This window comes from Drosophila rhopaloa, unplaced genomic scaffold (genome assembly GCF_018152115.1).
Source record: "Drosophila rhopaloa isolate 14029-0021.01 unplaced genomic scaffold, ASM1815211v1 contig_158, whole genome shotgun sequence".
Classification (NCBI taxonomy): Eukaryota; Metazoa; Arthropoda; class Insecta; order Diptera; family Drosophilidae; genus Drosophila; species Drosophila rhopaloa.
This window is the reverse complement of record NW_025335037.1, coordinates 43,534-70,580: the sequence shown is the minus strand read 5'-3', so window position 1 is coordinate 70,580 and position 27,047 is coordinate 43,534. Positions and strand designations below refer to the sequence as shown.

At 39.1% G+C, this 27,047-nt stretch overlaps 1 protein-coding gene across 1 annotated transcript in view; it reads right to left on the bottom strand.

The window, feature by feature from the left end:
• LOC123037334 (trichohyalin-like) overlaps positions 1 to 27,047 on the bottom strand; it is a 94,576-nt gene that overhangs the window by 48,700 nt on the left and 18,829 nt on the right. The window contains exons 2-5 of the mRNA XM_044457452.1: positions 22,181 to 22,838; positions 19,370 to 19,882; positions 14,647 to 15,249; positions 11,837 to 12,349 (exon numbers count right to left, since the gene is read on the bottom strand). Of these exons, the coding sequence (XP_044313387.1) occupies positions 11,837 to 12,349; positions 14,647 to 15,249; positions 19,370 to 19,882; positions 22,181 to 22,838 (2,287 nt within the window). The remainder of the gene's footprint in view (positions 1 to 11,836; positions 12,350 to 14,646; positions 15,250 to 19,369; positions 19,883 to 22,180; positions 22,839 to 27,047) is intronic.

The window sequence follows — 27,047 nt, the reverse complement described above, 5'->3', positions numbered from 1 at the left end:
ATAACTGAATGATCGCAAATTCCATAACTTTGGTGTTAGTAAAGTTAGGAAGTTGGGATTTTCTATGGGTTTTTTTTTTGGCCAATTAATCCGACCTACCAAATTTCATAAGGATCGGCCGACTATATCCTATAGCTGCCATATAACTGAATGATCGCAAATTCCCTAACTTTGGTGTTAGTAAAGTTAGGAAATTGGGATTTTCTATGGGTTTTATTTTCGGCCAACCGATGCGACTATATCCGATAGCTGGCATATAACTGATTGATCGGATATGCCATAGCTTTAGTGTTTCTTAAGTTAGAAAGATGGGACTGGCTATATCGTATAGCTGCTATATACCTGAACGTTTAGAAATGAGATAACGTTGGTGTGTTCTTCAATCTTAACTTTTAGAATTGTTATTGAGCACTGGTACATATAATAAAATTTTTACTTACTCATAGAATGTGGCTATCATAGCTATCATCATCAATAAATCAATAAAATCAATCAATAAAATTCCCTCGAATTTTTCTTTTGAGAAATAGATTTATTAAATATTATTTTCCATTTTGAATCTGTAGTCGATTTATTTTTATACCCTTGCAGAGGGTATTATAATTTTGGTCAAAAGTGTGCAACGGAGTGAAGGAGACATCTCCGACCCTATAAAGTATATATATTCTTGATCAGGATCACCTCCTGAGTTGATATAAGCATGTCCGTCTGTCCGTCTGTCCGTCTGTCTGTCCGTCTGTCCGTCTGTCTGTTTCTACGCAAACTAGTCTCTCAGTTTTAAAGATATGGAATTGAAACTTTGTACACACCCTTCTTTCCTTTGCACGCAGTATATAAGTCGGAACGGCCTGGATCGGCCAACTATATCCTATAGCTGCCATATAACTGATTGATCGGAAATGCCATAACTTTGGTGTTTGTTAAGTTAGGAAGTTGGGATTTTCTATGGGTTTTATTTTTGGCCAATCAATCTGACCTACCAAATTTCATAAGGATCGGCCGACTATATCCTATAGCTGCCATATAACTGAATGATCGCAAATTCCATTACTTTGGTGTTAGTAAAGTTAGGAAGTTGGGATTTTCTATGGGTTTTATTTTTGGCCAATCAATCTGACCTACCAAATTTCATAAGGATCGGCCGACTATATCCTATAGCTGCCATATAACTGAATGATCGCAAATTCCATAACTTTGGTGTTAGTAAAGTTAGGAAGTTGGGATTTTCTATGGGTTTTTTTTGGCCAATTAATCCGACCTACCAAATTTCATAAGGATCGGCCGACTATATCCTATAGCTGCCATATAACTGAATGATCGCAAATTCCCTAACTTTGGTGTTAGTAAAGTTAGGAAATTGGGATTTTCTATGGGTTTTATTTTCGGCCAACCGATGCGACTATATCCGATAGCTGGCATATAACTGATTGATCGGATATGCCATAGCTTTAGTGTTTCTTAAGTTAGAAAGATGGGACTGGCTATATCGTATAGCTGCTATATACCTGAACGTTTAGAAATGAGATAACGTTGGTGTGTTCTTCAATCTTAACTTTTAGAATTGTTATTGAGCACTGGTACATATAATAAAATTTTTACTTACTCATAGAATGTGGCTATCATAGCTATCATCATCAATAAATCAATAAAATCAATCAATAAAATTCCCTCGAATTTTTCGTTTGAGAAATAGATTTATTAAATATTATTTTCCATTTTGAATCTGTAGTCGATTTATTTTTATACCCTTGCAGAGGGTATTATAATTTTGGTCAAAAGTGTGCAACGGAGTGAAGGAGACATCTCCGACCCTATAAAGTATATATATTCTTGATCAGGATCACCTCCTGAGTTGATATAAGCATGTCCGTCTGTCCGTCTGTCCGTCTGTCCGTCTGTCCGTCTGTCCGTCTGTCTGTCCGTCTGTCTGTTTCTACGCAAACTAGTCTCTCAGTTTTAAAGATATGGAATTGAAACTTTGTACACACCCTTCTTTCCTTTGCACGCAGTATATAAGTCGGAACGGCCTGGATCGGCCAACTATATCCTATAGCTGCCATATAACTGATTGATCGGAAATGCCATAACTTTGGTGTTTGTTAAGTTAGGAAGTTGGGATTTTCTATGGGTTTTATTTTTGGCCAATCAATCTGACCTACCAAATTTCATAAGGATCGGCCGACTATATCCTATAGCTGCCATATAACTGAATGATCGCAAATTCCATTACTTTGGTGTTAGTAAAGTTAGGAAGTTGGGATTTTCTATGGGTTTTATTTTTGGCCAATCAATCTGACCTACCAAATTTCATAAGGATCGGCCGACTATATCCTATAGCTGCCATATAACTGAATGATCGCAAATTCCATAACTTTGGTGTTAGTAAAGTTAGGAAGTTGGGATTTTCTATGGGTTTTTTTTTTGGCCAATTAATCCGACCTACCAAATTTCATAAGGATCGGCCGACTATATCCTATAGCTGCCATATAACTGAATGATCGCAAATTCCCTAACTTTGGTGTTAGTAAAGTTAGGAAATTGGGATTTTCTATGGGTTTTATTTTCGGCCAACCGATGCGACTATATCCGATAGCTGGCATATAACTGATTGATCGGATATGCCATAGCTTTAGTGTTTCTTAAGTTAGAAAGATGGGACTGGCTATATCGTATAGCTGCTATATACCTGAACGTTTAGAAATGAGATAACGTTGGTGTGTTCTTCAATCTTAACTTTTAGAATTGTTATTGAGCACTGGTACATATAATAAAATTTTTACTTACTCATAGAATGTGGCTATCATAGCTATCATCATCAATAAATCAATAAAATCAATCAATAAAATTCCCTCGAATTTTTCTTTTGAGAAATAGATTTATTAAATATTATTTTCCATTTTGAATCTGTCGTCGATTTATTTTTTTTATGAATTAGTTAAAACAAAGGATTGATGCTGGTTTCCGTGATATTTATTATGAATCCTCACATACTCAGCCCCCTCACCACGACAAGGTCTCAATCCACGAGAGGGAAATATTATAAAGCTTAATCTATATTGCACTTTATAAATAAAAAATTTATCACAATCTTTAAACAATAAATAATCTATTTCTATTTCACTTAAATATATACAATTCAAATAAATAAATAAGTTATTAAATTGATAAATAAATTAATAAAGAAATCTTAATATCTATACTTAAAAAAAATTCCATCATGATGACTATAGCTCGTTTTGTATGTAAGAGCAACAGCATTCCCCAGCTCACTTTCAGCAAAAATCCAATCAATTTGCGTCAAATGTTTCGTGGTTGCATAATTATTGATTGGAATTAGATTAAATTGATTTAAAGCTTCCTCAAGTCGATCAGTGGTTGTGGATCTGCAAATATTAAAATCTCCTAAAATAACCAATTTGCTATTATTTTCTAAGCTGCGTATCCTTTCTACGTCCGACATAACTTCATTACGAAATTGTGCTATAGGAAACGTTGGATTCCTATAAACAACAATGAAGGATGTATTAAGATATTTGAAGGCAATTGATTGGTATATAGTTCTTGAGCTCAAAGACTTATTTGTCTCAAACAAGAAAACTACATTTTCGGCAATATTTTGTTTGGCATAAATCATAATTCCATTTTTGCCAATACCATTCAATCGATTGCTATCAATTCTTCTTATTATGTCGAAACCTTGTGAAGAAAAGTCTTCGCTGGGAAGAGTCCAAGTTTCGACAAAACAAAGAAAATTTGAACAACAAATAATAGGGTCGTTAAAAATATCTTCGCGATGGCTTCGAAGAGACTCAACGTTATGGTAATAAAGGGAGATGTCTTCGTTTCTGTTAACCACAAACTCATAATGCGTAGTCAAAAACTTTTCCTCTCTTAACTTTTTAAGTTCGTCTTGGACATTTTGAGCTCCAAATCTTGTTGGAGGAACAAAGTCGCCTAGAAGAAAAAGTCCTGATGCGCTAGTGGCTCTGCTGCATCCAACATACAACGAAGCTCGCTTGATGCCTCTTTTAAGATGCACGGCGACTTTGCTATATGTTGCTCCTTGGCTTTTGTGGATGGTAATAGCCTCAGCAGGAACAATTGGAAATTGTTTTCGGTCAACAGAAGCATGCTCCGATCTTCCACATTGAAAAACTCGAGAGGCTTTTACTATTGGAGTCCATTCGGGATCGGGACTATTCCGAACCTTTGATCTGGCGATAGTGCCAACCGTGGGTTCAAAAAATTTAATCCAAAGTCGCGTTACTAAATTTAAGCCATTCACTAAGCAATGGTCAATTAGCATCAGCTGACCAGTTGCTCCATTTACAAGTCCGTCACTTGTGTCTATATTGACGGTCACCATATATTTAGCAGTTGTTTTGAGATGAAGAACATATGGCAAACCCTGTGTTTCAGAGGTTTTCATATTTTGAGCATATCTTAACGTGTTTTCCCTGTTTCGTGTAGATATGTTCGCAGTTTTCATTGTATCAACAGCAGTGGAAACCAATTCTTCCGTCCCAATTTGCGCTAGTTTTAGGGAATTGTAATTATTAACTTCTTCGTTAGAAGAAAATAAATGAATGGCATCATCAGGAACTTCGCTGGGTGAAACCACTCTTTGTTTAAGGAGCTCTATATCTGCTATTGTCATGCAAGCCTCAGATAAATGATTTAGGGCTTGAGCAAATGCATGGTCGCCTCTTTGGCGCATTATTTCTGTGAGCTCAAAATACTTAAAGTTGTTCCATAAGCTATTTCCTGCTAAAACGCTATAAGGATTAATTGTCCTCTCCGAAAATATCCAACTGTCTCCAACTGGGGAAAGCTGCTTTAGATCTCCAAAAACTATAATTGATTTTCCACCAAAACTTAAGTCAGGGCTTCGGAATATTTGACGAAGCCGTTGATCCAAAAATGAAAGCATTTTAGAACCAACCATAGAAATTTCATCAATTATAATCAGTTGGAGATCAATCAACTTGCAATGAATTGTATTTAAACTATCATTGCTTAAAGGTCTTAAGGGACCTGAAGCCTGATTAATTGGAAGAGAAAACACTGAATGTAGAGTCAGTCCTCCAATTCCAAAAGCAGCTTTTCCAGTCGGAGCACATAATAAAACCTTTGCTGAATCCGTAGCACCAGGAAGCTTATTTGCTCGCCAAGTCACAGACTGATAGATGGTAGAAATCAGTCTGCTTTTTCCTACACCGGCCCCTCCACCAACATATTCGTAAAACATATTTTTACTAACAACATTATGCATCACATGTGCATAATATAGTCTTTGTTTGTAATTAAGGGACCGAGTTAGCGAGCAAAGGTCATCATTGGAAACTAACGGGGGGAGTCTAATTAATTGAAGTTCGCCGTCTTCTTCAGGGTTGCTATCATAGCTATCATCATCAATAAATCAATAAAATCAATCAATAAAATTCCCTCGAATTTTTCTTTTGAGAAATAGATTTATTAAATATTATTTTCCATTTTGAATCTGTAGTCGATTTATTTTTATACCCTTGCAGAGGGTATTATAATTTTGGTCAAAAGTGTGCAACGGAGTGAAGGAGACATCTCCGACCCTATAAAGTATATATATTCTTGATCAGGATCACCTCCTGAGTTGATATAAGCATGTCCGTCTGTCCGTCTGTCCGTCTGTCCGTCTGTCTGTCCGTCTGTCCGTCTGTCCGTCTGTCTGTTTCTACGCAAACTAGTCTCTCAGTTTTAAAGATATGGAATTGAAACTTTGTACACACCCTTCTTTCCTTTGCACGCAGTATATAAGTCGGAACGGCCTGGATCGGCCAACTATATCCTATAGCTGCCATATAACTGATTGATCGGAAATGCCATAACTTTGGTGTTTGTTAAGTTAGGAAGTTGGGATTTTCTATGGGTTTTATTTTTGGCCAATCAATCTGACCTACCAAATTTCATAAGGATCGGCCGACTATATCCTATAGCTGCCATATAACTGAATGATCGCAAATTCCATTACTTTGGTGTTAGTAAAGTTAGGAAGTTGGGATTTTCTATGGGTTTTATTTTTGGCCAATCAATCTGACCTACCAAATTTCATAAGGATCGGCCGACTATATCCTATAGCTGCCATATAACTGAATGATCGCAAATTCCATAACTTTGGTGTTAGTAAAGTTAGGAAGTTGGGATTTTCTATGGGTTTTTTTTTTGGCCAATTAATCCGACCTACCAAATTTCATAAGGATCGGCCGACTATATCCTATAGCTGCCATATAACTGAATGATCGCAAATTCCCTAACTTTGGTGTTAGTAAAGTTAGGAAATTGGGATTTTCTATGGGTTTTATTTTCGGCCAACCGATGCGACTATATCCGATAGCTGGCATATAACTGATTGATCGGATATGCCATAGCTTTAGTGTTTCTTAAGTTAGAAAGATGGGACTGGCTATATCGTATAGCTGCTATATACCTGAACGTTTAGAAATGAGATAACGTTGGTGTGTTCTTCAATCTTAACTTTTAGAATTGTTATTGAGCACTGGTACATATAATAAAATTTTTAGTTACTCATAGAATGTGGCTATCATAGCTATCATCATCAATAAATCAATAAAATCAATCAATAAAATTCCCTCGAATTTTTCTTTTGAGAAATAGATTTATTAAATATTATTTTCCATTTTGAATCTGTAGTCGATTTATTTTTATACCCTTGCAGAGGGTATTATAATTTTGGTCAAAAGTGTGCAACGGAGTGAAGGAGACATCTCCGACCCTATAAAGTATATATATTCTTGATCAGGATCACCTCCTGAGTTGATATAAGCATGTCCGTCTGTCCGTCTGTCCGTCTGTCCGTCTGTCTGTCCGTCTGTCCGTCTGTCTGTTTCTACGCAAACTAGTCTCTCAGTTTTAAAGATATGGAATTGAAACTTTGTACACACCCTTCTTTCCTTTGCACGCAGTATATAAGTCGGAACGGCCTGGATCGGCCAACTATATCCTATAGCTGCCATATAACTGATTGATCGGAAATGCCATAACTTTGGTGTTTGTTAAGTTAGGAAGTTGGGATTTTCTATGGGTTTTATTTTTGGCCAATCAATCTGACCTACCAAATTTCATAAGGATCGGCCGACTATATCCTATAGCTGCCATATAACTGAATGATCGCAAATTCCATTACTTTGGTGTTAGTAAAGTTAGGAAGTTGGGATTTTCTATGGGTTTTATTTTTGGCCAATCAATCTGACCTACCAAATTTCATAAGGATCGGCCGACTATATCCTATAGCTGCCATATAACTGAATGATCGCAAATTCCATAACTTTGGTGTTAGTAAAGTTAGGAAGTTGGGATTTTCTATGGGTTTTTTTTTTGGCCAATTAATCCGACCTACCAAATTTCATAAGGATCGGCCGACTATATCCTATAGCTGCCATATAACTGAATGATCGCAAATTCCCTAACTTTGGTGTTAGTAAAGTTAGGAAATTGGGATTTTCTATGGGTTTTATTTTCGGCCAACCGATGCGACTATATCCGATAGCTGGCATATAACTGATTGATCGGATATGCCATAGCTTTAGTGTTTCTTAAGTTAGAAAGATGGGACTGGCTATATCGTATAGCTGCTATATACCTGAACGTTTAGAAATGAGATAACGTTGGTGTGTTCTTCAATCTTAACTTTTAGAATTGTTATTGAGCACTGGTACATATAATAAAATTTTTACTTACTCATAGAATGTGGCTATCATAGCTATCATCATCAATAAATCAATAAAATCAATCAATAAAATTCCCTCGAATTTTTCTTTTGAGAAATAGATTTATTAAATATTATTTTCCATTTTGAATCTGTAGTCGATTTATTTTTATACCCTTGCAGAGGGTATTATAATTTTGGTCAAAAGTGTGCAACGGAGTGAAGGAGACATCTCCGACCCTATAAAGTATATATATTCTTGATCAGGATCACCTCCTGAGTTGATATAAGCATGTCCGTCTGTCCGTCTGTCCGTCTGTCCGTCTGTCTGTCCGTCTGTCCGTCTGTCCGTCTGTCTGTTTCTACGCAAACTAGTCTCTCAGTTTTAAAGATATGGAATTGAAACTTTGTACACACCCTTCTTTCCTTTGCACGCAGTATATAAGTCGGAACGGCCTGGATCGGCCAACTATATCCTATAGCTGCCATATAACTGATTGATCGGAAATGCCATAACTTTGGTGTTTGTTAAGTTAGGAAGTTGGAATTTTCTATGGGTTTTATTTTTGGCCAATCAATCTGACCTACCAAATTTCATAAGGATCGGCCGACTATATCCTATAGCTGCCATATAACTGAATGATCGCAAATTCCATTACTTTGGTGTTAGTAAAGTTAGGAAGTTGGGATTTTCTATGGGTTTTATTTTTGGCCAATCAATCTGACCTACCAAATTTCATAAGGATCGGCCGACTATATCCTATAGCTGCCATATAACTGAATGATCGCAAATTCCATAACTTTGGTGTTAGTAAAGTTAGGAAGTTGGGATTTTCTATGGGTTTTTTTTGGCCAATTAATCCGACCTACCAAATTTCATAAGGATCGGCCGACTATATCCTATAGCTGCCATATAACTGAATGATCGCAAATTCCCTAACTTTGGTGTTAGTAAAGTTAGGAAATTGGGATTTTCTATGGGTTTTATTTTTGGCCAATCAATCTGACCTACCAAATTTCATAAGGATCGGCCGACTATATCCTATAGCTGCCATATAACTGAATGATCGCAAATTCCATAACTTTGGTGTTAGTAAAGTTAGGAAGTTGGGATTTTCTATGGGTTTTTTTTTGGCCAATTAATCCGACCTACCAAATTTCATAAGGATCGGCCGACTATATCCTATAGCTGCCATATAACTGAATGATCGCAAATTCCCTAACTTTGGTGTTAGTAAAGTTAGGAAATTGGGATTTTCTATGGGTTTTATTTTCGGCCAACCGATGCGACTATATCCGATAGCTGGCATATAACTGATTGATCGGATATGCCATAGCTTTAGTGTTTCTTAAGTTAGAAAGATGGGACTGGCTATATCGTATAGCTGCTATATACCTGAACGTTTAGAAATGAGATAACGTTGGTGTGTTCTTCAATCTTAACTTTTAGAATTGTTATTGAGCACTGGTACATATAATAAAATTTTTACTTACTCATAGAATGTGGCTATCATAGCTATCATCATCAATAAATCAATAAAATCAATCAATAAAATTCCCTCGAATTTTTCTTTTGAGAAATAGATTTATTAAATATTATTTTCCATTTTGAATCTGTAGTCGATTTATTTTTTTTTATGAATTAGTTAAAACAAAGGATTGATGCTGGTTTCCGTGATATTTATTATGAATCCTCACATACTCAGCCCCCTCACCACGACAAGGTCTCAATCCACGAGAGGGAAATATTATAAAGCTTAATCTATATTGCACTTTATAAATAAAAAATTTATCACAATCTTTAAACAATAAATAATCTATTTCTATTTCACTTAAATATATACAATTCAAATAAATAAATAAGTTATTAAATTGATAAATAAATTAATAAAGAAATCTTAATATCTATACTTAAAAAAAATTCCATCATGATGACTATAGCTCGTTTTGTATGTAAGAGCAACAGCATTCCCCAGCTCACTTTCAGCAAAAATCCAATCAATTTGCGTCAAATGTTTCGTGGTTGCATAATTATTGATTGGAATTAGATTAAATTGATTTAAAGCTTCCTCAAGTCGATCAGTGGTTGTGGATCTGCAAATATTAAAATCTCCTAAAATAACCAATTTGCTATTATTTTCTAAGCTGCGTATCCTTTCTACGTCCGACATAACTTCATTACGAAATTGTGCTATAGGAAACGTTGGATTCCTATAAACAACAATGAAGGATGTATTAAGATATTTGAAGGCAATTGATTGGTATATAGTTCTTGAGCTCAAAGACTTATTTGTCTCAAACAAGAAAACTACATTTTCGGCAATATTTTGTTTGGCATAAATCATAATTCCATTTTTGCCAATACCATTCAATCGATTGCTATCAATTCTTCTTATTATGTCGAAACCTTGTGAAGAAAAGTCTTCGCTGGGAAGAGTCCAAGTTTCGACAAAACAAAGAAAATTTGAACAACAAATAATAGGGTCGTTAAAAATATCTTCGCGATGGCTTCGAAGAGACTCAACGTTATGGTAATAAAGGGAGATGTCTTCGTTTCTGTTAACCACAAACTCATAATGCGTAGTCAAAAACTTTTCCTCTCTTAACTTTTTAAGTTCGTCTTGGACATTTTGAGCTCCAAATCTTGTTGGAGGAACAAAGTCGCCTAGAAGAAAAAGTCCTGATGCGCTAGTGGCTCTGCTGCATCCAACATACAACGAAGCTCGCTTGATGCCTCTTTTAAGATGCACGGCGACTTTGCTATATGTTGCTCCTTGGCTTTTGTGGATGGTAATAGCCTCAGCAGGAACAATTGGAAATTGTTTTCGGTCAACAGAAGCATGCTCCGATCTTCCACATTGAAAAACTCGAGAGGCTTTTACTATTGGAGTCCATTCGGGATCGGGACTGTTCCGAACTTTTGATCTGGCGATAGCGCCAACCGTGGGTTCAAAAATTTAATCCTAAGTTGCGTTACTAAATTTGAGCCATTCACCAAGCAATGGTCAATTAGCATCAGCTGACCAGTTGCTCCATTTACAAGTCCGTCACTTGTGTCTATATTGACGGTTACCATATATTTAGCAGTTATTTTGAGATGAAGAACATATGGCAAACCCTGTGTTTCAGAGGTTTTCATATTTTGAGCATATCTTAACGTGTTTTCCCTGTTTCGTGTAGATATGTTCGCAGTTTTCACTGTATCAACAGCAGTGGAAACCAATTCTTCCGTCCCAATTTGCGCTAGTTTTAGGGAATTGTAATTATTAACTTCTTCGTTAGAAGAAAATAAATGAATGGCATCATCAGGAACTTCGCTGGGTGAAACCACTCTTTGTTTAAGGAGCTCTATATCTGCTATTGTCATGCAAGCCTCAGATAAATGATTTAGGGCTTGAGCAAATGCATGGTCGCCTCTTTGGCGCATTATTTCTGTGAGCTCAAAATACTTAAAGTTGTTCCATAAGCTATTTCCTGCTAAAACGCTATAAGGATTAATTGTCCTCTCCGAAAATATCCAACTGTCTCCAACTGGGGAAAGCTGCTTTAGATCTCCAAAAACTATAATTGATTTTCCACCAAAACTTAAGTCAGGGCTTCGGAATATTTGACGAAGCCGTTGATCCAAAAATGAAAGCATTTTAGAACCAACCATAGAAATTTCATCAATTATAATCAGTTGGAGATCAATCAACTTGCAATGAATTGTATTTAAACTATCATTGCTTAAAGGTCTTAAGGGACCTGAAGCCTGATTAATTGGAAGAGAAAACACTGAATGTAGAGTCAGTCCTCCAATTCCAAAAGCAGCTTTTCCAGTCGGAGCACATAATAAAACCTTTGCTGAATCCGTAGCACCAGGAAGCTTATTTGCTCGCCAAGTCACAGACTGATAGATGGTAGAAATCAGTCTGCTTTTTCCTACACCGGCCCCTCCACCAACATATTCGTAAAACATATTTTTACTAACAACATTATGCATCACATGTGCATAATATAGTCTTTGTTTGTAATTAAGGGACCGAGTTAGCGAGCAAAGGTCATCATTGGAAACTAACGGGGGAGTCTAATTAATTGAAGTTCGCCGTCTTCTTCAGGGTTGTTTATCGCATTGTCCTCCTGAAGAATATTTACGTTCCGCTCTATATTTGGTACAGCCAAAGCTCTAAACTCTTCGTCTAAAAATTGTGAGGCAGGTTCTTCCGCATCAGGAGCATTATCTCCCCTATCCTCTTGCAAATCTTCCAGAACTCTTTCTAACTCCATATCATCAAACACATCATAGTTCCTTTTCATTATCTTAATGGCTTCATGGTTTACTCGGAATGTGTTTTCAATGTCGTTGGAAAGAAGTTCAGCTTCTTCATTTCGCCAAGGATAGAAGAGCATTAAATGCTCTCGGAAATAATCGCAAGGTGAAGAGTTTATGCTAAAGCGAACCCACCTTAGAATCAGGGGATGCCTACGTTTCTTAACGCAACCAGACCCATCCATCAGTGGATAACTTTGCTCAGCAACTTCATCTTCGTCATCTACCTCCACATCATTTGCTTCATCATAGTCTTCCCTATGATTAGCGGCAGATCGTGCAATCCGCTTGACAAATCTGTACCAAGCTGCGAAATCTGCTAAACAAATTCCTTCCAACTGCTCATGCCTTTGCACATATCGGTCAAGAATATTACGCTCAAAAATATCCACCGAGTTGTTTGGAAGTCGCTCTAATTCTTCATTTGAGCGAGCCAATCGAACTCGTTTGTCTGGATGGCAAGTGTTTACAAAAATAGTACCTTCACTTGCCTCCGACATATGCAGACCCAAAATATTGTAAGCTGCTTCTTGGGCCGATATTTCTGTTGCGTTAATAAACTTATTCCCTAGGTGCTGTAATTTCCTTTTAATAGAAATATTCCCATGGCTTATTTCTGCCATGGCTTCACGGAGCAACTGCGATACGCCTCTGTTTGATTTGTTTATGTAGTTAATGATATAACTACAACAGGCGTACGCATCTAGGATAAATTGAATATCCATATTAGCTCTGTGCAAGCCTAGAATATCTCTATTATAAGCATTGAGCAGTCGGTCGGAGAATTGTCTGCGAAGAAAAATTTGTGGCTTTTTTAAGCTGGAACGTAAGGCTAGCTTGTAGGCTTCAAAATTAGTTTCAAGGTGGGACAGAAAATGATCAAAATTGTTAAATAAAGCTGCGTCTTCATTTGAAATGGTCCTTAAAGCTTCCTTAATTTTTTTTAAACAAAGTTTTATGATCTTCAATATTGACTTCGTTTTCTTCTATTGGATGCAAAATAAGCGTTTCGGGCATAGGAGGATATGGCATATTGAATCGGCAGAACTCCTGTCCGCGTAACTCTCTTAGGCAAGAAGCACTATGCTTGTGGCGTTGATACTGAATTACTTCTTGTAGTTCAGTATCGTCTCCATTTGTAGTAATAAACCTATCAATAAAGTTTATTACTTGCTCGGTATTTTCGTTGTCTTCGAGCTTAGGAGCACCAGCAAGCCAGTACATGCCATGAGAATGTGGAGATCCTCTGTGCTGGAACTCGATTCTCCAATAAAAATGAGAAAGATTGAATTCCCCAAAAATATCGGTTTTGAACAATTTCATTAATTGTCGCAACCTGTAATCGAAGTATCGAGAGCACGTCACTGGATCGGATCGGATTAACCGAGCCTTTTCGGAGCTGGAAAGAGCTGCCGCTTCTTCCTCGCTTATAGCCCTATTATCCAATAGGAGAGACAGGATAACTAAAAGTTCATTCCACTTAGTTTCAGCAGCGGAAAGGGTTATAAAAAACGTTGGCAGCCCAAATTGTCGAATCATGGCTATAACTTTTTTTTCTCAGCCTCCCAATGAGCTGGTGCAGACCGTAAGCCTTTCAGGATGTGGTAGCCATCATCATGTTGCACAAGACGGTCAACAAATGATACATCCCGCAGATTACCAGCGGTAACCGCTCCTGACTTTTTGCGTAAAGCAATTGAAATTGAATTTTGTATGCGCTGCATTTCGTAAAATTTATACATGTATAAAACTTTTGGAACTACAGCGCAACGACGGTCGTAAAAACGGATTTGGGATCTGGCTTTTTCGCATAGGTTGTATTTCCTTTAAATATTTCTCCGCAAGAAATAGTTGGAAAGGAAAGTTCCTCTGCGTCTTCGTCAAGCGTTAAGCTTGTTGGCCGACGGCCTTCACCCGGTGCCAATGCAATGCGCTGAATTGCAGTATCATTATTTTCCAATAATGTTTCATGGCCTCCGGGATTTAAATTTTCTTCGAGCTCTGAAGCATTTTGGGAGTGGTGCTGCTGGTGAAGAAGTTGCTCTACTGCTTCGCGATCAGATTCGTCCGCAATAAAAGGAATATCATTAATTCCTTGAAGTTCTGTTAGCCATGATTCGTTTAGTGAAATGTTGTGCTTTCTGTAGAGCTCGGTACTTACTAAGTACCGTACAGCTTCAAGGACCCGAGCGGGTCGAATAGTTTCAGTCATGAAATTGTGAGCGTACTCTAGTCTCCTTTTTAAATGGACTTGGATGACATGGGTAGAGTCGAAAGAGCGTGGAAGCGCAGTCACAATATCGGGAACTGAAATTGGAACATTCACCACTGCCCCTCTGATTCCACATTGCCTTTCATAGCCGAGGGAAATAATCCTCATAAAAGGGATTCTCGGTGAAATAAGGCGTTCTTCGAGGCAGGTGAGTCCATTTAAGCACTCAGGTATTTCTGGGAAATCGAACCCATTAGAAAGGCAGAGTGATGGGAGCTTACCAAGAGAAATGGCACGACGACAAGTGTGGCAAAAGTTATATTTGCCGGACGGACTGGGAAATTTTCTTGACAAATAAAAGGCGTTGCCAACGTTTAGGAGAGGAAATTTAGAGGAGATAGCCAGGATTGATAATCCACTTACCTGCGAACGGAACCATGTTCCTCCACAGCAAATACAAATAGCCGTTGGGCCTTCCTTAATGTTCCTGTGGTACAGATCCCTCGCTGATGATCGAATCCTATTTCGCTGTTGTCCTCGTTCCCGTGCCAGTTCATCCTCCGAAAGTTGAGCTCTTGCGTCCATGTTTCTTTGCGACTGCCTTTGGGAGGCATCCAGTCGATTTTGTGAGTCCATCCTAAAGTTTAATAATCGATCCTCTGCCATTTGCCGAATTTGTTCTTCCCGAATCCGTTGCTCCTGTGATCTAGCGATGGGATTTCTCCTGGTTGCTCTCCTGTTATCGGCGTCCCTTTCCCGTTCTCGCTGCCTGTCTTCCATATCCCTTCGTCGCTGTCGGTGCTCTCCAGTGTTCCTTTCCTGTTCCCTTGCACGTTCCTCTGGGTCCTCGCGATGAGCAGCTCGTGCTGCGGCGTCCCGAATCCGCTCTGAAATTCGAAATTCGGGATTGTTCCTCCGAGTGGCATGGTCAGCAGTATTTTGCACCTGCTCTTGTCGCCGCTCCTCGGTGTCTTCTCGCCGAATAGTACGCGCTGCGGCGTCCCGAACCCGTTCAGGATTTCGGTACTCCGGAATAGTCCTCCGATTAGAGTGCTCAGCAGTGTTTCGCAACTGCTCTCGTCGTCGCTCCTCGGGGTCCTCTCGACGGATCGCGTGTGCATCCATGTCCCGGATCCGTTCAGGAATTCGAAACTCCGGAAAAGTCCTCCGAGTAGAGTGCTCAGCAGTGTTTCGCAACTGCTCTCGTCTTCGCTCCTCGGGGTCCTCTCGACGGATCGAATGTGCATCCATGTCCCGAATCCGCGGAACGCATTTCTGGGTTAGTCCTCCGAGACGCATGCTCAGCAGTGTTTCGCAACTGCTCTTGTCTTCGCTCCTCAGAGTTCTGTCGACGATTCGAATGTCTTGCAGCATCCTCAATACGCTCCGCAGAACGCATTTCTGGGTTAGTCCTCCGAGACGCATGCTCAGCAGTGTTTCGCAACTGCTCTTGTCTTCGCTCCTCAGAGTCCTCCCGGCGATTTGAATGCGCTTGTGCGTCCCGAATTCGTTCAAGGTTGCGAACCCTTTCACTTCTTCTCCGCTGCGCGCGGGCAGTGGAATCCTGAGCACGACTTTCCTCCCGAAAGTTAGGGTTATTGTCGCGAACATTGGCGATATGTTGAGAGTTTCGAGCTCTTATTTGGGACGCATTCCGTTCATAGCGGGCTCTACTGCGACTTAAAGCAGCTTGGCGACGTTGCTCCTGTGACAAATGTGATACACGTGGCATTTTTTATAGTGCTGTATGAAAAAATAAAAATTATGAAATGATATATATATAAAATCACCTGCATGGAATGCCATTTTATGAGAATTTGAAAGTTATTAGTAAAATGTACTTACCAAAGTTTGTGTTTCGAATAGCACGCTATTACATTTAATTTTTATCACTTGTAAAAAATAATTTGTATCACTTGTAAAAAATAATTTTTATCACTTGTAAAAAATAATTTGTATCACTTGTAAAAAATAATTTGTATCACTTGTAAAAAATATTTTTGCACTTGTAACGTCGTCACTCGATAAATTTTTTCATTGACTGATCTACGGAATATAGGATTTCTAAATATATAGCCAAGTTAGGTAATATCCCAAATTAAAAAGAATTATCCCTAGATCCTTTAAAGGTTCCCTAGTTTGACCCTTTTAAAAAAGGCAATAAAAAATCATGTTTTTGTATGTACCTGTGCTACCTGTTGTGCAATTTAAATGTTATGAATAATTTTGGTCCTAGAAAAGGTATTACCTGATATTGTACAGTTACAAAGCCACTCATACCTGCGTTACCGGTTGCGAAGTTCAGGATCTTTGTACAATTCCTGCCCCTTACACGTGTTCATTGAACCAATTGAACGTTTGCCAAATTTGACCTGTTTACCAAGTTATAATGGGATAATCCCGTGGATTTCTTTAAATAAAATGTCTCTGTTATCTAAAAAGTAATGGGTTGTAAACTAAAGCATGTAAACCCAGTCGTAATTTGTATGACCGTTACTGCCCGTTACTGTCACTCCCTTGCATTATAAAAGTGGCTGAAAAAGGTAGATACGTTCAATTCAAATTTTGAAGAATATAATTTACAGAATATTCTGCAAGGGTATATCAACTTCGGCTCCGCCCGAAGTTAACTTTCCTTTCTTGTTTTTTATGAATTAGTTAAAACAAAGGATTGATGCTGGTTTCCGTGATATTTATTATGAATCCTCACATACTCAGCCCCCTCACCACGACAAGGTCTCAATCCACGAGAGGGAAATATTATAAAGCTTAATCTATATTGCACTTTATAAATAAAAAATTTATCACAATCTTTAAACAATAAATAATCTATTTCTATTTCACTTAAATATATACAATTCAAATAAATAAATAAGTTATTAAATTGATAAATAAATTAATAAAGAAATCTTAATATCTATACTTAAAAAAATTCCATCATGATGACTATAGCTCGTTTTGTATGTAAGAGCAACAGCATTCCCCAGCTCACTTTCAGCAAAAATCCAATCAATTTGCGTCAAATGTTTCGTGGTTGCATAATTATTGATTGGAATTAGATTAAATTGATTTAAAGCTTCCTCAAGTCGATCAGTGGTTGTGGATCTGCAAATATTAAAATCTCCTAAAATAACCAATTTGCTATTATTTTCTAAGCTGCGTATCCTTTCTACGTCCGACATAACTTCATTACGAAATTGTGCTATAGGAAACGTTGGATTCCTATAAACAACAATGAAGGATGTATTAAGATATTTGAAGGCAATTGATTGGTATATAGTTCTTGAGCTCAAAGACTTATTTGTCTCAAACAAGAAAACTACATTTTCGGCAATATTTTGTTTGGCATAAATCATAATTCCATTTTTGCCAATACCATTCAATCGATTGCTATCAATTCTTCTTATTATGTCGAAACCTTGTGAAGAAAAGTCTTCGCTGGGAAGAGTCCAAGTTTCGACAAAACAAAGAAAATTTGAACAACAAATAATAGGGTCGTTAAAAATATCTTCGCGATGGCTTCGAAGAGACTCAACGTTATGGTAATAAAGGGAGATGTCTTCGTTTCTGTTAACCACAAACTCATAATGCGTAGTCAAAAACTTTTCCTCTCTTAACTTTTTAAGTTCGTCTTGGACATTTTGAGCTCCAAATCTTGTTGGAGGAACAAAGTCGCCTAGAAGAAAAAGTCCTGATGCGCTAGTGGCTCTGCTGCATCCAACATACAACGAAGCTCGCTTGATGCCTCTTTTAAGATGCACGGCGACTTTGCTATATGTTGCTCCTTGGCTTTTGTGGATGGTAATAGCCTCAGCAGGAACAATTGGAAATTGTTTTCGGTCAACAGAAGCATGCTCCGATCTTCCACATTGAAAAACTCGAGAGGCTTTTACTATTGGAGTCCATTCGGGATCGGGACTATTCCGAACCTTTGATCTGGCGATAGTGCCAACCGTGGGTTCAAAAAATTTAATCCAAAGTCGCGTTACTAAATTTAAGCCATTCACTAAGCAATGGTCAATTAGCATCAGCTGACCAGTTGCTCCATTTACAAGTCCGTCACTTGTGTCTATATTGACGGTCACCATATATTTAGCAGTTGTTTTGAGATGAAGAACATATGGCAAACCCTGTGTTTCAGAGGTTTTCATATTTTGAGCATATCTTAACGTGTTTTCCCTGTTTCGTGTAGATATGTTCGCAGTTTTCACTGTATCAACAGCAGTGGAAACCAATTCTTCCGTCCCAATTTGCGCTAGTTTTAGGGAATTGTAATTATTAACTTCTTCGTTAGAAGAAAATAAATGAATGGCATCATCAGGAACTTCGCTGGGTGAAACCACTCTTTGTTTAAGGAGCTCTATATCTGCTATTGTCATGCAAGCCTCAGATAAATGATTTAGGGCTTGAGCAAATGCATGGTCGCCTCTTTGGCGCATTATTTCTGTGAGCTCAAAATACTTAAAGTTGTTCCATAAGCTATTTCCTGCTAAAACGCTATAAGGATTAATTGTCCTCTCCGAAAATATCCAACTGTCTCCAACTGGGGAAAGCTGCTTTAGATCTCCAAAAACTATAATTGATTTTCCACCAAAACTTAAGTCAGGGCTTCGGAATATTTGACGAAGCCGTTGATCCAAAAATGAAAGCATTTTAGAACCAACCATAGAAATTTCATCAATTATAATCAGTTGGAGATCAATCAACTTGCAATGAATTGTATTTAAACTATCATTGCTTAAAGGTCTTAAGGGACCTGAAGCCTGATTAATTGGAAGAGAAAACACTGAATGTAGAGTCAGTCCTCCAATTCCAAAAGCAGCTTTTCCAGTCGGAGCACATAATAAAACCTTTGCTGAATCCGTAGCACCAGGAAGCTTATTTGCTCGCCAAGTCACAGACTGATAGATGGTAGAAATCAGTCTGCTTTTTCCTACACCGGCCCCTCCACCAACATATTCGTAAAACATATTTTTACTAACAACATTATGCATCACATGTGCATAATATAGTCTTTGTTTGTAATTAAGGGACCGAGTTAGCGAGCAAAGGTCATCATTGGAAACTAACGGGGGAGTCTAATTAATTGAAGTTCGCCGTCTTCTTCAGGGTTGTTTATCGCATTGTCCTCCTGAAGAATATTTACGTTCCGCTCTATATTTGGTACAGCCAAAGCTCTAAACTCTTCGTCTAAAAATTGTGAGGCAGGTTCTTCCGCATCAGGAGCATTATCTCCCCTATCCTCTTGCAAATCTTCCAGAACTCTTTCTAACTCCATATCATCAAACACATCATAGTTCCTTTTCATTATCTTAATGGCTTCATGGTTTACTCGGAATGTGTTTTCAATGTCGTTGGAAAGAAGTTCAGCTTCTTCATTTCGCCAAGGATAGAAGAGCATTAAATGCTCTCGGAAATAATCGCAAGGTGAAGAGTTTATGCTAAAGCGAACCCACCTTAGAATCAGGGGATGCCTACGTTTCTTAACGCAACCAGACCCATCCATCAGTGGATAACTTTGCTCAGCAACTTCATCTTCGTCATCTACCTCCACATCATTTGCTTCATCATAGTCTTCCCTATGATTAGCGGCAGATCGTGCAATCCGCTTGACAAATCTGTACCAAGCTGCGAAATCTGCTAAACAAATTCCTTCCAACTGCTCATGCCTTTGCACATATCGGTCAAGAATATTACGCTCAAAAATATCCACCGAGTTGTTTGGAAGTCGCTCTAATTCTTCATTTGAGCGAGCCAATCGAACTCGTTTGTCTGGATGGCAAGTGTTTACAAAAATAGTACCTTCACTTGCCTCCGACATATGCAGACCCAAAATATTGTAAGCTGCTTCTTGGGCCGATATTTCTGTTGCGTTAATAAACTTATTCCCTAGGTGCTGTAATTTCCTTTTAATAGAAATATTCCCATGGCTTATTTCTGCCATGGCTTCACGGAGCAACTGCGATACGCCTCTGTTTGATTTGTTTATGTAGTTAATGATATAACTACAACAGGCGTACGCATCTAGGATAAATTGAATATCCATATTAGCTCTGTGCAAGCCTAGAATATCTCTATTATAAGCATTGAGCAGTCGGTCGGAGAATTGTCTGCGAAGAAAAATTTGTGGCTTTTTTAAGCTGGAACGTAAGGCTAGCTTGTAGGCTTCAAAATTAGTTTCAAGGTGGGACAGAAAATGATCAAAATTGTTAAATAAAGCTGCGTCTTCATTTGAAATGGTCCTTAAAGCTTCCTTAATTTTTTTAAACAAAGTTTTATGATCTTCAATATTGACTTCGTTTTCTTCTATTGGATGCAAAATAAGCGTTTCGGGCATAGGAGGATATGGCATATTGAATCTGCAGAACTCCTGTCCGCGTAACTCTCTTAGGCAAGAAGCACTATGCTTGTGGCGTTGATACTGAATTACTTCTTGTAGTTCAGTATCGTCTCCATTTGTAGTAATAAACCTATCAATAAAGTTTATTACTTGCTCGGTATTTTCGTTGTCTTCGAGCTTAGGAGCACCAGCAAGCCAGTACATGCCATGAGAATGTGGAGATCCTCTGTGCTGGAACTCGATTCTCCAATAAAAATGAGAAAGATTGAATTCCCCAAAAATATCGGTTTTGAACAATTTCATTAATTGTCGCAACCTGTAATCGAAGTATCGAGAGCACGTCACTGGATCGGATCGGATTAACCGAGCCTTTTCGGAGCTGGAAAGAGCTGCCGCTTCTTCCTCGCTTATAGCCCTATTATCCAATAGGAGAGACAGGATAACTAAAAGTTCATTCCACTTAGTTTCAGCAGCGGAAAGGGTTATAAAAAACGTTGGCAGCCCAAATTGTCGAATCATGGCTATAACTTTTTTTTTCTCAGCCTCCCAATGAGCTGGTGCAGACCGTAAGCCTTTCAGGATGTGGTAGCCATCATCATGTTGCACAAGACGGTCAACAAATGATACATCCCGCAGATTACCAGCGGTAACCGCTCCTGACTTTTTGCGTAAAGCAATTGAAATTGAATTTTGTATGCGCTGCATTTCGTAAAATTTATACATGTATAAAACTTTTGGAACTACAGCGCAACGACGGTCGTAAAAACGGATTTGGGATCTGGCTTTTTTCGCATAGGTTGTATTTCCTTTAAATATTTCTCCGCAAGAAATAGTTGGAAAGGAAAGTTCCTCTGCGTCTTCGTCAAGCGTTAAGCTTGTTGGCCGACGGCCTTCACCCGGTGCCAATGCAATGCGCTGAATTGCAGTATCATTATTTTCCAATAATGTTTCATGGCCTCCGGGATTTAAATTTTCTTCGAGCTCTGAAGCATTTTGGGAGTGGTGCTGCTGGTGAAGAAGTTGCTCTACTGCTTCGCGATCAGATTCGTCCGCAATAAAAGGAATATCATTAATTCCTTGAAGTTCTGTTAGCCATGATTCGTTTAGTGAAATGTTGTGCTTTCTGTAGAGCTCGGTACTTACTAAGTACCGTACAGCTTCAAGGACCCGAGCGGGTCGAATAGTTTCAGTCATGAAATTGTGAGCGTACTCTAGTCTCCTTTTTAAATGGACTTGGATGACATGGGTAGAGTCGAAAGAGCGTGGAAGCGCAGTCACAATATCGGGAACTGAAATTGGAACATTCACCACTGCCCCTCTGATTCCACATTGCCTTTCATAGCCGAGGGAAATAATCCTCATAAAAGGGATTCTCGGTGAAATAAGGCGTTCTTCGAGGCAGGTGAGTCCATTTAAGCACTCAGGTATTTCTGGGAAATCGAACCCATTAGAAAGGCAGAGTGATGGGAGCTTACCAAGAGAAATGGCACGACGACAAGTGTGGCAAAAGTTATATTTGCCGGACGGACTGGGAAATTTTCTTGACAAATAAAAGGCGTTGCCAATGTTTAGGAGAGGAAATTTAGAGGAGATAGCCAGGATTGATAATCCACTTACCTGCGAACGGAACCATGTTCCTCCACAGCAAATACAAATAGCCGTTGGGCCTTCCTTAATGTTCCTGTGGTACAGATCCCTCGCTGATGATCGAATCCTATTTCGCTGTTGTCCTCGTTCCCGTGCCAGTTCATCCTCCGAAAGTTGAGCTCTTGCGTCCATGTTTCTTTGCGACTGCCTTTGGGAGGCATCCAGTCGATTTTGTGAGTCCATCCTAAAGTTTAATAATCGATCCTCTGCCATTTGCCGAATTTGTTCTTCCCGAATCCTCCGCTGTTGTCGTGTTTCCCGGCGTTGTGATGTGTTTATCCGTTGCTCCTGTGATCTAGCGATGGGATTTCTCCTGGTTGCTCTCCTGTTATCGGCGTCCCTTTCCCGTTCTCGCTGCCTGTCTTCCATATCCCTTCGTCGCTGTCGGTGCTCTCCAGTGTTCCTTTCCTGTTCCCTTGCACGTTCCTCTGGGTCCTCGCGATGAGCAGCTCGTGCTGCGGCGTCCCGAATCCGCTCTGAAATTCGAAATTCGGGATTGTTCCTCCGAGTGGCATGGTCAGCAGTATTTTGCACCTGCTCTTGTCGCCGCTCCTCGGTGTCTTCTCGCCGAATAGTACGCGCTGCGGCGTCCCGAACCCGTTCAGGATTTCGGTACTCCGGAATAGTCCTCCGATTAGAGTGCTCAGCAGTGTTTCGCAACTGCTCTCGTCGTCGCTCCTCGGGGTCCTCTCGACGGATCGCGTGTGCATCCATGTCCCGGATCCGTTCAGGAATTCGAAACTCCGGAAAAGTCCTCCGAGTAGAGTGCTCAGCAGTGTTTCGCAACTGCTCTCGTCTTCGCTCCTCGGGGTCCTCTCGACGGATCGAATGTGCATCCATGTCCCGAATCCGCGGAACGCATTTCTGGGTTAGTCCTCCGAGACGCATGCTCAGCAGTGTTTCGCAACTGCTCTTGTCTTCGCTCCTCAGAGTTCTGTCGACGATTCGAATGTCTTGCAGCATCCTCAATACGCTCCGCAGAACGCATTTCTGGGTTAGTCCTCCGAGACGCATGCTCAGCAGTGTTTCGCAACTGCTCTTGTCTTCGCTCCTCAGAGTTCTGTCGACGATTCGAATGTCTTGCAGCATCCTCAATACGCTCCGCAGAACGCATTTCTGGGTTAGTCCTCCGAGACGCATGCTCAGCAGTGTTTCGCAACTGCTCTTGTCTTCGCTCCTCAGAGTCCTCCCGGCGATTTGAATGCGCTTGTGCGTCCCGAATTCGTTCAAGGTTGCGAACCCTTTCACTTCTTCTCCGCTGCGCGCGGGCAGTGGAATCCTGAGCACGACTTTCCTCCCGAAAGTTAGGGTTATTGTCGCGAACATTGGCGATATGTTGAGAGTTTCGAGCTCTTATTTGGGACGCATTCCGTTCATAGCGGGCTCTACTGCGACTTAAAGCAGCTTGGCGACGTTGCTCCTGTGACAAATGTGATACACGTGGCATTTTTTATAGTGCTGTATGAAAAAATAAAAATTATGAAATGATATATATATAAAATCACCTGCATGGAATGCCATTTTATGAGAATTTGAAAGTTATTAGTAAAATGTACTTACCAAAGTTTGTGTTTCGAATAGCACGCTATTACATTTAATTTTTATCACTTGTAAAAAATAATTTGTATCACTTGTAAAAAATAATTTTTATCACTTGTAAAAAATAATTTGTATCACTTGTAAAAAATAATTTGTATCACTTGTAAAAAATATTTTTGCACTTGTAACGTCGTCACTCGATAAATTTTTTCATTGACTGATCTACGGAATATAGGATTTCTAAATATATAGCCAAGTTAGGTAATATCCCAAATTAAAAAGAATTATCCCTAGATCCTTTAAAGGTTCCCTAGTTTGACCCTTTTAAAAAAGGCAATAAAAAATCATGTTTTTGTATGTACCTGTGCTACCTGTTGTGCAATTTAAATGTTATGAATAATTTTGGTCCTAGAAAAGGTATTACCTGATATTGTACAGTTACAAAGCCACTCATACCTGCGTTACCGGTTGCGAAGTTCAGGATCTTTGTACAATTCCTGCCCCTTACACGTGTTCATTGAACCAATTGAACGTTTGCCAAATTTGACCTGTTTACCAAGTTATAATGGGATAATCCCGTGGATTTCTTTAAATAAAATGTCTCTGTTATCTAAAAAGTAATGGGTTGTAAACTAAAGCATGTAAACCCAGTCGTAATTTGTATGACCGTTACTGCCCGTTACTGTCACTCCCTTGCATTATAAAAGTGGCTGAAAAAGGTAGATACGTTCAATTCAAATTTTGAAGAATATAATTTACAGAATATTCTGCAAGGGTATATCAACTTCGGCTCCGCCCGAAGTTAACTTTCCTTTCTTGTTTCTCTTAGCTTCGTACTCTTTTACAAATATGCCCTAGGGCCAGAAACTGGTGGAACACACAGATGCAAAAAGAGCACAAGGAATACCAATCTTAAATGATGATACTTTCCTAGCATAAGAAAATTTAAATTGTTCGACCTTCAAATCATCAACTTGGATTTTGTTACGGATATAAGCCGTAATATCAAATGATGAGAGGTCTGGGGCGAGCCGTGAAACAAATACATGTTTTAGCTGGGGTACCCGAACACAAGTAACCGTTTTTGGTACAACACATGCAACCCTTTTTGGTACTACAGAATTTGTATCTGTACTACCAGTATCGGCCCGTAATCCGGACGTTAAGTCTACATGAGGTGTTGGGGCCACTACTTTATTTTGATCGGACAGAGCGGAAGTACCTAGCGGAGCCACATCGATTCCAGCAACTTCGGATACCGAATCACTTTTTGCCCCCGATCTTAGTACCATTTGCGTGGCGCCTAAGATTGGCAGCTGAGCTGGAGTCGAATCGCGGGCAGCAGGTTGCACAGCACCTGCCGTAGAATGGCCACCGACCGCGACTTTTTTGCGCTTTGGGGAATCGGGCTCAGCTAGCATGCGGCTAGTGAGCTGAGATTCAAGCGCCACGAGCAGGTCCGTATTTTTACGGCAGTTCCGGATTAATTCCGTAACACTGCTTTTTGTGAGCCGCCTAATAGTTATTGCCTGGTTCTCGTATACAATGCATTCATCGCAGTAGTAGCGCAGGCCACTCCTCTTATCGATGGCATCACGAACCAGGCCAGAATAGCCAAGACACTTTGCGTGATAAATTTTATCACATGTATGGCAGGGAATACTTTGCTGTCCCGCCGAGTTAACTTTCTTGCAATTTTTTAATGAACAGAAAGCCATTTTCGCTGACCACGGACCACTGTGCACTATAGCGGACAAAAAAATCGAAAGCGCTCAAGAACTTTTTAATGAGAGATCAAGCAGAGCGACAGAGCGGGAGCGAAACACCGAATAACTTTGATGTTAGGCACCACGAAACGATATAGAAACGAAAAGAGAGAGAGAGCGGGATTATTAACCGATTAACTCCGGTATAAAACACCTCTGAGAGATTTGACCGTTGGAGTGCGTGCCGTTCCAACAGCGCTCAACGACGAAGAGAAAGATTGAAAAGAGGGGCAATAGAAAACAATAAATTATGATAAAAACTTTTTGTTTACTAAACACAAGTTAATAACGATGCACTCGCTAAGCGAACGGAAAGTTGTTAGAAAACACTTAAAGGTGTAGCTACGATGAAGAGATTTAAGTAAACCCCGGTGGTTTCAATAAGAAAAATTAAAATTCGGAGCGCAAAACAAAAACACGGCCGTTCTCTGTGAAGACGCAGTTTGTGGTGGTTTGGGTGTGAAACTTTAAGAAGCGGTGTTTAAGATTCATTCAGACTGCCAAATCGAGCATATAATAATTTCAATGCTCCAGTAGAGGTTGTTAGAGGTTACCTGATGGCCAATTACGCTCAGAAAAGGATTTCTTAGAGTGCACTTCGGATCTAATGATAAAAGTCCGATATTATCAATTGTAATTGTTGGTAATTGATCATCACATACTGCTGATAACGCCATTGGTGATTTAATTGAAAATATCCATTGCTTTTTTGTTCTTAATCTTTGCCATGAAAATGACTTCGTCGAACTTTTTGTTTGGCACAATGACGATGATTTGTTATTAAACATCTGAGCAAATATACTCTTCGTCATTAATTGAATTACAAAGATCAAATTCACTTGATCACATAGTAATGAATTGATCTCGATGTTGATTCACAGCCATGATTGGAAATTCAATATCAAGGGAAATCATTTTATTGTTGATGATTACCGATATTGGAATCAAGTTATATATTTCAAATAACTGTGTTGATAACAATGGCAGTGTTAATTTAAAGATTACATAATCCTTTACCACCTTTGCTTCTGCCTTCATTAACTTATATAATTGAATTATATCATCGTTGATGAGAGCATTTTTCCTTAAGGCATGTGCATTTTTAGTTTATTTAAATGTTGTCGAAGTTGCTTGGGAGAAACGAGCAGTGGGCTAATTTCATTGTGATGAACGTTTGTCAGAACATGTGAAATCTCTGTCTGAACTCTTTGCAGCCAATATAGATAATTGATTTGTCAATGCAATATACCATTGAAAGGCCTTGAGAGAATCTAGACGAGCATTGGCTATATCCTCCATTTGCTGAGTCATTATTTTAATACTTTTATCGATGGTAGCTTCATCTCGTTTCATGATGTTTATCGTAAAATCAATTATTGAAGTTTGATTCTTAACTAATTCTAAAATGTAATCTTCATTTGATTTCACTTTTTGAATAGTTGAAGACATCCTCTTGGCATACTCTGTGTCTAATACGCCAAATAAGCTGTTGGCAATATTTCCCACTATGTCCAAGGGAGAACGACGTATTC